The sequence below is a fragment of the Rhinolophus sinicus genome, chromosome 1, assembly GCF_057876585.1.
Source record: "Rhinolophus sinicus isolate RSI-liver-muscle chromosome 1, RSI-T2T, whole genome shotgun sequence".
NCBI classification, from domain to species: domain Eukaryota; kingdom Metazoa; phylum Chordata; class Mammalia; order Chiroptera; family Rhinolophidae; genus Rhinolophus; species Rhinolophus sinicus.
The window spans coordinates 101,395,533-101,409,954 of NC_142501.1; the positions used below are offsets into that span (position 1 = coordinate 101,395,533).

At 51.8% G+C, this 14,422-nt stretch overlaps 1 protein-coding gene across 1 annotated transcript in view; it reads right to left on the reverse strand.

Annotated features, from left to right (window-relative positions):
• ADARB2 (adenosine deaminase RNA specific B2 (inactive)) overlaps positions 1 to 14,422 on the reverse strand; it is a 393,920-nt gene that overhangs the window by 106,574 nt on the left and 272,924 nt on the right. Inside the window, exon 3 of the mRNA XM_019716542.3 lies at positions 12,392 to 13,245. Coding sequence (XP_019572101.2) covers positions 12,392 to 13,245 — 854 coding nt within the window. The remainder of the gene's footprint in view (positions 1 to 12,391; positions 13,246 to 14,422) is intronic.

The following is a 14,422-nucleotide window of genomic DNA, read 5'->3' on the forward strand; positions in this document are numbered from 1 at the left end:
CTTCATGCACCTGTACACACACAGACACATATATAAACCAATAATTTATATATGTATGTTTATGTATACTTATGGTTGTACACAGTTGCCAATCTGGCCACTTCCAATAGGTTCTTTTATTAAGATTTACAAGCTCAGTAGATGAATCTTTAAGATCTCAAGGTGGGTTATTTTCTAAGCATTTGAAGCTTTCCTTTTATGAGAAAAGTTGTTTTCACAAAAGCCAAACACATTTGCACAGAGTTAAAATTGACTTCCTATTTTACCGTTTGATTTTTTTTACAGGGTGTGTGGAATTGCTTTGAGCAGCTCCCGTGTGTAGGAGCCAAGCTGTGCTGTCTGTCTCTAACAAAGGGCCTTTATTTCATGGGATCTGAGTTAGCCCTCTTTTCTCAGTTTTTACTGGACTCTTACGTATCTCTCCAGCAGCACAATGAAATGTAATTATTTGTTCTTATTTCACACGCTTCCCAGAGTTTAATTCTGAATTTCAGCATCACTAAGAATCATTTGGGGTATTTATTAAAAATGCCGCCCAATACATTCTGATTTGGTGAGCCCAGGGTAAGTGCCCCATGTCTGTGTTTTTAAATATGACACATAGGCACAGCTTCTGCAGGGAGTTGTTGGGCCACAATTTGGGACACCCATTCACCAGCAGTGAGAAATTCTCAAGGACGAGGATTTTATCTGTGTTCGTAGCACCTGATACACAGCCTGGGACTGAGTACTTTCGTTAAATATTTGTAAGATGGATGGATGGATGGACGGGTGGATGGATGGATGGATGAACAGATAGATGGTCAGATGAATGGATGGACAGGTGGACGAATGGGTGATGTGTGGATGAACAGATGACTGGATGGATGGGCAGACAGATGGATGGTTGGATGAATGGATGGACAGATGGATGGATGGATGGATGGATGGATGGATGGATGGATGGATAGAACAGTTGGATGGCCAGATGAATGGATGGACAGATAGATGAATGGATGGATGGATGGATAAACAAGACCAGTCTCTTTGCAAGTAGGCCTGATTGTTTGCAGGCATTAGTTGATCTATGAAAAAACTTTGGCAGTCATTCATGTCTGTTCTAAATCAGAGAACATATTGGTGTGTCTTAAATAAGAATAAAGAAGCTCCTGGCTAAATGGGAAATACTTTGTCACTTTTCTCAGATTTCAAAAGTCACCAAAGCAAAACTTGCACATCCTGATTATCTCATTGTTTTTTGCAACTAACTCATTGCTTCATTTATCCTATTTACCTCATACAAGTCAGAGATGTTTGCATCACAAATAAACTGCCTTCCAAGTGCCTTGACACTGAATTTGGATTTGAATAGTGGTAAATGGGCCTTCACATTTGGCTGTTGTGGTTAATATGACCATTCATAGCATGTTTCCACAGATCTCCATAACAAATATAAACATAATTAGCTAGTATTCAAAAATAATTTGGTTGTAAAATCCAGTGATTTCCAAACATGTCTTCCATTTTAAGAAACATCAACATGCAAACACTCAAATTTACAGAATGCATAAATTCAGCACCAATTCATTTCAAAATTAGTCACTGCTGTACTAATTCTCTGCAGGGTGCTTTCACACAACGGGATTCCGTACACACGTAAAAAATGTTACTTACTTTGCAATAATCAGATTAACTCTCACCAGGCGCAGTAGCACCTTCCTTAGGGCAATCTATTCTTGGGTCTTTCATGCTTAATGTGAGCTTCTTAATGAATTTTTTCATGTTGCCTTTGTTTCCTCAGTGTGTTAAACACTCAGTGTCTAATTAACACTCTGAGTATTAAAAGGACATCGTTGGATTCTTGCTCATTTCTAGCCCTTGTGATTCCTACTACATAGTGTGGACCGCTCCCCAAATATTTACTACAGGAACGTCCTTGCTGTGGAAAGGCAGATACAGTTCTGTAGTGTGATGTGCGAGTACCACATGGCCGTGGAAGGGAATGAAGGGTTTGAAGCTTCCTTGGGTATTTCTTCTTGTTATGAAATAAGAGTGACCTTTGCAACTCCATTTAGGTTCAGCTGCTTCTGAATTATGAGGTGCTCCTTGTGGAAAAGGTGTTTCCTATAGCCTGCCACCCTCAGAGGACCACCGAAGTTCTCTGTAGGAAAAATGACATTTTCCTCATCTGTTGGGGGCTGCCCACGTCAGGTGAAATTTTGTTATTGTCCTTGATGCTGGGAAGAATCACTATCAGGGTCTTCCAGCTCATTACTTCCCGTCTCGGGGGTGGTGGTGGCTTTGCTCCATGTGCAGCCTCTCTGCTGTCCCCTCCCACTCCTCTTCCCTGGAAGCAGAGGTCTTGTCTGACAGAAGAGGACTGGGCCACCGGGAATCAAGGTAGGAGCACGTGGAACTCAGTGATTGCAGAACGAATTCAAAGAAAAGTTACTTTTTCATGTAAAGATTTGCTTTCTGAGTTTTATATATAATCAAGAATTGACTTTTACCAAGTCCGTTAATCCCTGGGAGAGAAGTGTAAAGTATACCTACACAGTCCGTGTTTACAAGCATGTGGTGCAGGGATGTGTGCTTGCCTACAAATTAAACTCCAAACTGTCCAAATAACCACATACTGGGAGAGACCTGATGCCCAGACTCATGTCACTACAGACAAATGGCACAGCTGTGTCACAGGAGGGAAGAAGCATGGAGACATGGCTGCTGTGACTGGTGAACGAGGCACCGGGTTTGAGTTGCCACGTGTTAGGTGAGTGGTCTGGTCTCTGGTGTCAGGGAGCCTGTGTGCAGGCGCTCATGTGTCTACCCCTCACCCCTGTCCTCACCTCCTGACACTCTCACGGGGATGGGGTGGAGGCTTAGGATGTGATAGGGACACTGATTCTTTTGTTTAGGTCATTCCAATTATCCAGACCATTTCACTAGATGGGTTTCATTGTATTTAATCCCCATTCTCAAATACCAGGCGACATTAAGGGACTGAGTCATAAAATCTTTCAAGATAGCTGGTCAGAGGTAAAAGGGAGCCCTTATCCACAAAGGCGCCTAATTGTTGAGTTTGCCTCCAAGGTCACAGTCCAATCCAGCCGACTTCAGGTCATGTCAATTCCGTGTACTGTTACACTGCATGGAAGCATTGTTCATTGGGGTGGACTTTGCTCTGTCACTTAGTCTGGCTGTGGTGCTTTGCAAAGTGAATTAGGATCATGACACTCATTACCATGTCCCGACACAAAATCATCTGTTTTAAATGAGAAACACTCAGGCAAGTCCGTGTGGAGACTCCCAGCCCTGTGGGCATTTCACTGGAAACAGGAAGCAGAATGGAAATGTGACAGTCACCTCTCCTGTCAGTCAGGCCAGCTGCTAAGTGCTTTGTCCACACCACTCCGCAAGTCCAGCCCGAGGCATGGAAATTCACTCAGCCAGAGGTGAGCATGTGGGGCTGCAGCTCCAACGTACTGATCACGGCCTCTGATCCCAGTAACTGCACTGTGGATGTGCTTCAGCTTTTATCATCCTTCCCCCATTCCCAATTTCTGTGCTTCCGACCCCTGGCCAATAAAATGTTCCGTTTTAGCCGCTCCCTCTTTCCTTCCCCGAAAACCCTCTATAGAGAAAATCAGGTCCAACTAGTCATCAGGGTATATCTACAATGATGCAGGATTTAAATATTGCATGAATTTCCCATGTAGCGGCTTCGCCTGCCCTGAAAACGCCTGCTCTAATGAGAGCCAGGAGCCCCAGCCTCTCGGATGGCTCCTGGAATTCCAGCATGGGTGGAGGGAGAGGTGAGGGGCTTCTGGGCTGGAGGAAGCCACGCTGGTCTTCCTCACATCTCCTCCAGCCAGTCGGTGCCAGTGACAGACGGGTTCCCAGATCCTCGGGAGGACTGAGGCAGACTGTGTCCACTTCAGTCTAAGCTCACCTCCACGTGTTGGTCACCGGCGGCCTTTGCAGGCTCCCAGGCTCTGGATTTCTGTCTTGACATCCTTTCTGATTCTTGGGTGGATGGCTCCTAGCTCTCCCCACATCAGTGTCTCTCTCCCTGGCAATCCAACGCCAGCCCGGCCACAGCAACCCTTGTCCAGAGCTAACGTGCTCCCCTAGTGAACTGAGTCTGCAACCCGGTGATGATGTGTCACAACTGCCAACGGTCTCCCTTACCGTCTACAGACATGGCTTAGCAGAGAAGATAGGGGTCATCCTTTTGGGCCACATTCCTGCCAACTGTCCCTTTCACATGGGGAGTGGATCAGAACCTCTCTTCATTCATTTAACAGCTTGTGAAGATGCTGTCAGAGACCGTGGGCTAGGTTTTTGTGGCTCCCACTCTCCTGCGTGCCTCTTTCTTCCCATCTGCTTTGATTACAAAACGGATGAAAACAGATGAACAAAGCAGAAATCCCAAACCGGCCCCGTGCCGAGCAGACTCGTGCTAAACTCTGAATAATTGCCAAGTCAATACTTCCACTAAGAAAGAGAGCTTGTCTGGCATCTAAAAGCTGAGCAAGTACTGTGGGGACAGGTGGCCCAGGTCCACCTACGACAGGTACCGACTGACCTGAGATTGTGTGCAGTGTTCAAAAAGTATCCCCAACAACAAAATACAGAGGTTTGGAACGATCCACCTTGGATGAAGCTATGCTGGTGGACGCTATCTGGGTGGCACTACTGCTGCTCTCCTTGTGCTGACAGTCTCCTGAGAGAGCAAGAATGCTGATAGCTGCGTAGAAAAGGAGCACGTCACACATGTGATTGTGGCCTTCACGTGTTCTGTGGCTGCAAACAGGTTGAGAAGCACGTCGGTCTAGAATTCAATTAACATCGCCCGGAAAAGCACCTGTCCTATGCCACTTTTCCTGAAGCTAAATGTCAGTCTCTTGGCATCAGTTGTTTTTCCTGAGACAGCTTTACCGACCCATGGCCCCTCCTGACGTTTGTGTCCCAGGCTGCATGGACCAAGGTGGCCCTAATGCTTTTTCCAGCCAGACTTTGACCTGAATTCAGGTGCAGATGGCAAGACAGTGAGCTTTGCCGAGGGGGCTGCGCGTCCGGGGGGCTGTCACATCTGGACCCTCACAGCTCCTTTTCTCCGGCTCATGCTCAGATATGCTTGTTGGGGTGAAAATAGTGACAGTCCCTCACTGCATTTATTGTAATCACCAACACAGGGAAAACGCCCGTATTAAAAGAAAAATTTCTCACGCTTGCTGTTTGTATAGCAATTTTTTCTGTAAGCTTATAATTTTGAGTACTTGACTGAACCCACAGTTCCATTGAATGCATTATTTAAGAAAAATGTTTAATTGTGGTGCTATTGTCACAAACAGTCATTCTACCTTCCATGCGTCATTGGGCCCTAACACGTAGGGGTGAGGGTGACAAGACGGTGAGGGTGCAGGAGGGAGGATGGGGGTCTGCGAGCAGAGGGTCTCGCCACCCTCATGTGACAGGAGGGAGAGTGACATGGCGAACATAGATTCACTCCAGCCCTGGGAGCACTGGGGCAGTCACTGTTTTTTACCTACAAATACCACGTAAGGAGGGAGTTGATCATAAGAGGCACAAGCTGGATCTGAACAGAGCTGAGTCCTTGCATTCCAGATCGTTCTAGGAGAGCTGAGGGCGGCAGAGTTGTGGACCGCCTCGGGATGCTATGTATTTAAACAGGAAGACATCCAGCAATCTCCTACCCTTGTAAAGCGCCTTGGTGGTAAGAAGTGGGTGTCGCCCCATCTCCCTCTCTGGACACCACTACAAGGCGGGTGCGGCTCAGGGACAGCTGTGTGGGGCACACGTCCCACAGCATCACCACAGCTTTCTCCTGTCTTCCTGTGGCCTCCGTTCCTTCTTCGGTTTGGAAAGCTAGATCAGAATGGAATACACTACTGGAGTGAGAGAAGAAAAGCTCTGCTTTGGGGCAAAATGCTGCAGATTGCATGTCAACGTGGTGGTGCGTTTGTGTTTGTTACTTGTAAGTATTCCCAAGTGTCTGCTGGCACACTGTGGGCGTCCTGCACTGGCTTTCATTTGCCCAGAGTGTGAGAGCTGGAACGAGCATCCAATATCGTCCCTGCTTCTCAAGACAAGGAAGCTGAGCCCAGAGGAGCCTGAGGGCCTCTCAGCAGCAGTCAAGGGTGGTGGGGGCTCTGGCAACCCCCTCTTCCCCAGCCAGGCTGAGCCCCAGCCAGGCTCACGTTGAGCCCCTCTTCCTCAGCAAGTCCCTCTCCCCACCCCTCTCTCTTTCTCTCACAGACAGATCATGGCTCTAGGGCACTTGTGGCAGTTTGCAGTGTGACAGGCTGTGAGGGGCCATGACGGTGGCAGTGGCTACAAAAGGTTTCTGATGGGAAGGTCATTCCCTCTGCTTCTAACTCTCAGGAAACATCCTTGAGGCGTTCCAAGGAACCACCTTGCCTGTTTTACTCAGGGTTCCTCAGGAAGGGCCAGGGTCTGGGGTATGGGTTCCCCATGTGGGCCTGGGGGCGCTGAGCTCTGTCTCCTGAGAAGACCCTGCACATTGCAGGGTGAGCTGGGGGGTGGTCCGCTGTACAGCCCCTCTCAGGCCCACGGGTGTCCCAGCTGTGGCCACCCAGGCCACACTGAGTCCTGTGCCTAGCCACTCTGTCCCTGTGGCTGGACTGTGTGCTGCCCCATGGCCTGGGCCCGACATGGCCTCTGTGCAGTGGGCAGTGGCCTTCCCAATCTTGCGCCTGCTGTGTTTCTTCCAGTCTCCCTGGCCCCTTGAGTCTGGGAGGCTCTCTCTCTCTCTCTCTCTCTCTCTCTCTCTCTCTCTCTCTCTCTCTCTCTGATGGTCCTCTTTGCTGTCTCTGGCTCATTTGCATGCTGGCATTCTCCCATTGGCTGGCTCTCTCCTTTCAGTGTAACAATGCATCTGTCCCCAAGGAGGAGGGGACCTGGACATCGCAACAAAGGCTGCTAAAGAAGGGCAGGCTCTCTGCTGACAGAGGTGGTCTCCTCATCTGGGGACTGCTGGCGAGCTCCCAGCCACCCCCACTGATCCAAGTGGGAGTCAGCTTACTGAGGGATACTTCTCCCGCCTGAGTCCTGAACTCATTGCCTGGCCTTTCCCATGAGCTCAGGGGCTCGTCTCTGAAACACAGCACACCATTGGGAGTAGGGCTCCTGCCCTAGGAGCCCTTTTCTTTTTTTCTTTCTTTTTTTTATTTGGGAATATTGGGGAACAGTGTGTTTTTCCAGGACCCATCAGCCCTATATGAAGTCACTGTTTTTCAATCTAGTTGTGGGGGGTGCAGCTCAGCTCCAAGTCAAGTTGCTGTTCTCAATCTAGCTCTGGAGGGAGCAGCTCACTGGCCCATGTGGGACTAGAACCGGCGACCTTGGTGTTATGAGCACTGCGCTCTAACCAACTGAGCCAACTGGCCGCCTGCCAATAGCTCAGCTCCAAGCACAAGCCGTTGTTTCTCACTGGTCCATGTGGGAACTGAACTGGCGACCTTGGTGTTATGAGCACCGTACTCCAACTACTGAGCAAACTGGCCACCCAGGAGCCCCTTTTATGCTCCCTGGCCAAACTCTGGGATCTCTCAAAGTCGGTCAGCACTCCTGTTCTGGCCACGTTTCTCTCTGTCTGGAAAGAGCAACACTGTCACTGTGCCCAGTCAAACATGCCACCATGATAAGCGTGTCCGTTTCCTCAACAACCCTGTGCAGGTGCTGGGGTCTGGGGAGAGGCCAGCTGGCATCCGAGGGCCCCTTCACTGTCCCCTCAGCTGACCAGCTGGACTCTGGGCAGAGGACTTAACTTTCCTGTGCCCCAGTGCCCTCGCCTGGACAATGGGAATGTGAACAGTGCCACCTCCAAGGAGTTTATGAAGTTTGAATGTGCTATTATATGCAAAACACCTAGAACAATACGTGACCCCCAGTGAGCCTGAGAATATTAGCTCCTAATGTTACCATCACCACCATAAATAGTGGCTGCAGAGTTGCAGACAAGTGGTGAAGCTTACTTTAGAAGCTCTGCTTAAATAATCAAGCCACATTAACTATATTTAAAAATGCCAAACATAGTAGTGGGAACATATAGGCTTAAACTCATATTTAACTCCTTACCAAAATTGCACCAAACTTGTTTCAGGAGGGAGTAAGACGGTGGAGGCTATGGTCTAGAAGTATATTGTGCACACCATGTAGTGTGTTTATTTATAAACATTGTACGTTGCATATACGTTGTATAAATGTGTATTGCATAAACATGCGTTGTATCACATTGTGTATATTTTGTATAAATGTGTTGTTAAGCAGCTACAAAGCCTTTAACACCCTCATTGAGGAGGGATTTTAGGAGATTTTTTCCATGGGTCATGACAGTGAACTGACTGTCCCTATAGTTCTAGTTGTCAGTGTATCTTCTGAGGAAACAGGGAAATGAAGAGGGGAAGTTCAAGGCCAGTTGGTTATGTGGAGGGTGGCTGCCTTTCTCTCTTCATGTACCACAAGAGGGTGCGTGTGGTTACAAAACCCAGGCAGGCAGAGATGTTAAAGGAAGAAGGCGTCTGGAATGATCACAGCTTCAGCCTGGGCAGGGTGGTCACAGCTGACTGGGAGAACAATTCCAGGGAGGCAGAGCATGCCGGGCCCCACTGCTGGGGGTCCCCCTGAGCTGGAGCTCTGAGCTTCGCTCTAGGGCCTGGGTCAGCCCAGGCTGTGCTGGTGGGAAACAGCAGAGTTCCACACAGGCCCACCTGCTGGCCGGTGACCAGGCTCCAGGGTATCTTGATAGGAACGAGGCCCACTTGCCCAGGTGTTGGCTGCATCTGCTCCAGGAGGGCGGCCTTAGAGAGTCAGGGTTGATTGCACTGGTTATGGGTGCACTGGAGGTGGTGACCATTTTAAAGCCCGTTCTTAGGGTTCTACAATTCTGGATAAAACAACAATGTCCTTTTTCTCCTCTTGCCTCCTTCCACCTTTCCCAAAACCGAGTACCTCGGACACACAGCTGTTCATAGCTTCTAAGAAACAAGAATTAACTTCAGACAAGCCACTCTTAATAATCAGGAGAATTTCCTCCCTCTCTCCTTAGAGAATTATAGAATTACTGAGAATTGTTGGGTAAGAAGGGCCCCTAAGTGATGAGTTTCTATTTGATCCTTCACCCATGTACGCACTGAGATCGTTTTGGGGAGAGAAGTCTCACATTCATTCCCTCCAAGCCCTTTATCATTTTATGCATCAGTGAAACAGTGACTGTTAGCACAGACGAGTAAGGGAGTTCATGGCGGCCACTAAGAGAGGTTCTAGATGGAATTCAGGACGCGGACATGAATCTCTGAGTCCCAGCCTGTTCAGCACTGGTTACCTGGTCAGCACCCCGCAGATGACACACTCACAGTGAGCAAGATGGATGCCTGGTTTCCAGCTGGAGGGAACTGTGGTGTCTGAGTGTGGGAACAGGAACAGCCCCAATCATGGTAGCCTCCTCCCCCCACCAGCCGAGGACTCTCAATGTCACTCTCGGAGGAGCAGATGCCTCACTCTTTCAAGAAAGTTGATTGGACGGCAAGTGCAGTGGCATCCACCCCTTCAGAGTGCTCCTTGCAGGTTTTTACCCGAGGGGCATTTGGGGATGAGGCTTACTCAGAACCTCCTGACCACAGAGCAAGCATCCGACCACTGTGCTGGTCCTGCTGTGATCCTGCTGTCCAGGCCGAGGCCCAGAGCACAGCCCTGAGGAGGTTCCAAGGGCGGGTTACCCAGTGGGGCAGTCGAGTGACTCTCCTGCGTGAGGGTCAGAGAGCAGGTTCCCAGCTGCCCCTCCAGCACCTACTGCTTCTCATGAAGCCTGGACCACGACGGCACTTTACACCTGCACCCCATATGACACTAGGCACCATCACACCTGAAACTGTTTTCACTGATTGTTACTGCATTTCACTGAATGTTACTTAAAGAGGTAACCCTCCACTCAGACAAGACCGACCTTCGGTTAAAGCACTAAACTAGATATTGTCTCTCAGCTTGCTTCTGTACAAATGTGACGCAACATGTGTGTCTTAGAACCAGACTCATGGCTTATCGTCCCCCGTGTAGGGCAGAACCTGGGACTTTGGGCAGGGAACATTAAATACTGGTGTTGGTACCCAAGTTCCCAAAATTGTCTGTCCGGCACCAAACGCCCCTGCCAACCTCCAGGGTGGGGTCCTCAGAGCTCAGTGGCTGGGGGACCTGCCTTTTCTGGGAGCCAGGCAGTGGTTCTGGGAACGTGGCAGGCGGGGGTGCCTGGCCTACTCTCCAGGAGCAGCTGCTAACAGTGTCGTGCCACTGGGACTGGAGCTCAGGCCCATGGCCCAGCAGGACCAGGCGTCTGCCGTATGGGCAGGGCCTTGGGCCCAGCAGGGGAACAAACAGCATTTACAGGGACTCTTGGAATCTTCTTTTTAAAGATGAGTCCCTGAATCCAGACCACGTTCAAGACAGCATTTGAATTTAATGAAGCCACTGATGGTACCTGGTCCTGGGTCCCCTGACCCACCTTAGCCCCACCCAGCCCGGGTGATGGGGCAAGGGTACGTAACGAGCCTCAGGATGGCAGTGCCTTGGGTGTGATGGATGGCTGACAGCCTTCATGCTGCTCCGTGCCCTCCATCATCCAGTCGGGGTGGTTAGCGGACTGTCAGAGAAGAATAATTTAGTGGCTGTGGCTTTAACTGATGTGCCACAACTGGGCTCAAATGATTGTTACAGAACGGCGGTGCTCCCTGCATGGCGAGCTCGCGGTGACACCATGAGAGAACACGCTGAGGTGGGAATGCACCGACACCCTTCAACTTCCATGAGGGTTGGGGCGGGCAGGGAGCAGGGGCGGCAGGGAACACACCACCACCTGCCGCACAGGGGGACCTCTGAGAAGGTGGCGAGAAGACAGAGCCATCGAGGTTGGGGGCAGGGGTTGTCTGTGGCTCATGGGGCCGCAGGGGGCACAGTGGCTTCCTTGGGCGTGGTTGGAGAAACAGAATTAGAAGGAAAGAGAGGAAAGTAATGAAATGTAGGTGCCAGGAGAGAAAGGAAGCTGCGACGCTCAGGGACCTGTGATGCTGAACTTCTTTGCAAACACCCTGTTTCCACCTGGACTGTGTATTGCCTGAGGGAGGGTTGAAAGGAAGATGATGGAGATTGTGGTCTAAATCCTCCCACCTGCTCCCGACAATGTGCAATAAATATGTGAAAATAAATGAAGGCTTTGGGGGTGAAGATGGTGGGAGGAACAGTCACCCCCATCGGGGTTCCTTGTTCTGTGTCCCTCACCTGGCCGGGCTGTAAGGAGAGGACCTCTGTCTGACACATACTTACTGAACGGCGGCACTGGGCATGAGGCGTGCATTGTGTGCCTCAGAGAGGGCCGCTGTGCAGCACTTGCCGTGCTCCCTGAGGTGTGTGCGGCCTCCCCGTCCTGGGTGCTATGACGGGATCGCGACAGTGATGGGAGCGACCGCCTACAACCCCGGGTACTTGCTGTGGATCGGTGCTGGGCTGAGTGCTTTTGAACCCTGTAAAATGTTTCTCCCCGAACTGACACCAAAGTGAGTTAAAGAGATTTTCCTGCATCTGATACATTAGCAACGCCCACAGACAATTCTCAGAACGCTGAGAAAGGTAATTTGCATAAGCAGTCAGAAGCCTGGGCATGGGGTAAGAATTGTTCCCAACATGTGAGAAATGCTACCAAGGTATTTTTCCAGTGAACAAGGGGGAACCAGCATGAGAAAGCAGACGGTTACTGGTGTGAAAGCGCCAGAGAGTTGATGGTGATTCGAGGCTCCCAGCCCCGCCCTGGTTCTGAGCTCCTTTCATGCAGCCGAGGGCTGGGCCCTCGGACCTCCCCTCTGTGTGGCACGGCCTGGGTGTCCACACAGGCACCTATCTCTGGTTAAAGTCACCGAGACCAGCCGACTCACATTCACTTCCCTTCCTCCAGCCTCCCTAGCGAGAAGCTGCCCGCAAACTGCCACCAACATTCATTTTCACCTCCCGCTGACCCTCCCTCGGCAGAGTGTTCAGCGCCCAATCACTGAAGGGCCCGCTGACGCCACCGGCCTTCTTGTGTGGGGCAGCGGCCTGGTCCCCGAGCTGCCTTGTCCGCCTGCCGCTGATGTCATCGCAGACATCACCTGCCTTCACGCATCCTCCCACCCCTATGCCAAGTCCGAGTGTTGATATTCTCTACACGCCCAGGGCTCTGTCTCCAAAGCCTGACGCGCGCTAACAGTGACGCTGGGACCAGCCAGTCGGCTTTTCCGGGAGGGGCGTGGGGCGCTACATACAGCCACTGGAGCAGAGGGGCTGCCGGCTGCCCGTCCCCGCTCACGGTCGTCCTAGCATCCAGCAGCTACCTGAGAATTCTCACCTGGGGCAATAGGTGACTTTTGCTCCTGCTGGGCACGTGGCCGGGCAGCCGGATGTCGAAGAGGGCCTGGAGGGCGGCCTGCGCGGCCTGGCCCTTGGCCAGCTTCTTGCTGCGTCCCGAGCCTTCAAACGTCCTCCCGTCCACGCTCACCGCCATGACGAACCTCCGGGGCCGCTCGGAGAGGCACACGTATCGCAGGCCGGCGCGCAGCTGGTTCAGCAGCACCACCGGGTTCCTGTCGCCCGGTGTGACCAGGTCCAGCGTGCGGCGCAGCAGCCGCCCCCGCCGGAACGCCGCAGACAGCAGCTCGGGCTCGGCGGGGCGGCGGCCCGGGAAAGTCGCGCTGGGCGCCGCCGGCTCAAACTCCTTGAACAGAGTGTCGGGGAAGTCGGCCTGGTCCGAGGTGAAGTCCGTGCAGGGGCTGGGGCCGCTCCCCATGGCCAGGTGCGCCTGGCAGGCGTTGGGGAACTGCACGAAGGAGCGCAGGGCCAGCTCGGCCGCCCGCATCTTGGCCTTCTTCTTGGTGGGCCCCGTGCCCTCGAACGTCAGCCCATTCACCTCTACGGCCACGGCAAAGACGGGCGCGTGCACAGGGCCGGTCTGGGACACCATCCGGTACTGCAGGCCCGGCCGCAGCTCGTGCAGCTGGACCAGTGCGTTCTTGGGTGCCATTGACCAGGACAGCGTCTTCCAGATGAGCTGCACTTGGCACAGGTGGCCACCGTTGCCCTCCTCCAGGGGCCTTTTCCTCTTCATGCCGGGGACGCCGCCTCGGGCCCTGTCGCCGGAGGGCGGCGGACGCGCCTCCAGGTTGCTCACATTCCGGTTTTCCTTCACATCCGCGCTGCTGGTACCTGGAGGTGAGAACAGACAGCGTGACGCAGGGCCCTCAGGTCGCCTGACGGCAGACACCCCTGCCAGGGACCGTACTGCACACGTGAGCCCGGCTGTCAGCTGGCACCCTCTCCGGGCCTTTGGGGGCACTGTCTGTTTCCATGCTGACAAGAGATTCTAACCCTTCCTGATCCCAGAAAGTGGGGTGTGGAAGCGAGAGGAGCCGGACTCTCTCACGTCTGCTCCTCCTGCTGCTCTGAGTGCGGATGTCACAAGCCTGAGGACAGCCTATCTTCTGCCCCTCTCTCCCAAAGCCACCCCCAAAACCAAATGAACACGTGGCCCTTTCTTTCAGCTTCAGGCAATGCTGAGGGCCTCACAGGCCTTCCCTGCCGTGTGGTGGTGACCAAGCTGTGGTGTGGTAATAGGCTGGGACACCTGGTAGCACTTATGCTCCGTGACCAGGTCTATGTACTACAATGTGGAGGGATCTCAGAACTACAGTGTTCTATGATAAAAGCAACTTGCAGAGTCATACATAAAGTGGGGTGTCGTGAATGTAAATGATAACAGCACAGACATCACACCGTTGTTTGTGTAATCAGGTGATGAAGCTTAGATACCCCTTTCCCAGGAAACAAGGAGGACATGGGATGGGGGCCCACAAAGGGGCTTCCATTGTAGCTCTGCTCTTTTACGTCTTTTGCAAGAAATTATATGATTTAAGTTTAGCAAAGTCATCATCCGCTAACTGTGGGTGATGGATTCACGTAATGATAATTTAGCTGTTCAAGACTGGCTGTTTTGGACCACTCTTCACCAGTGAGGCTGTCCCCTTTAGAAATCCTCAGCTAGGACCCCCACAGAACCACATGGCTAGAATCCCTGTTGCCTCCTGGTGGCACCACTGGTGGAGAATAATAATGAGAAGGGGCACAGAAGACTCTTGGCCCACCAGGTGCCCCCCACCCTCGACAAGATTCTTGTCTGGGTTCTGGGGCTGCAGGGCTCCCAGCTTGGGTGACGCCTCCTGCCTCCATTCCCACCAGTCCAACTGGAGGTTTTCCCGGCAGTGAGAGGCCTGTTTTGAAGGTGCTAAAACCTCCACGCCCACAAGCTTTGCTCTCTAAATTGTGGAGGTTCTGTTAGTATTTTCTTGAGCGGTTTGCTGCTATAAAACATTAGGTCTGCAGAGGT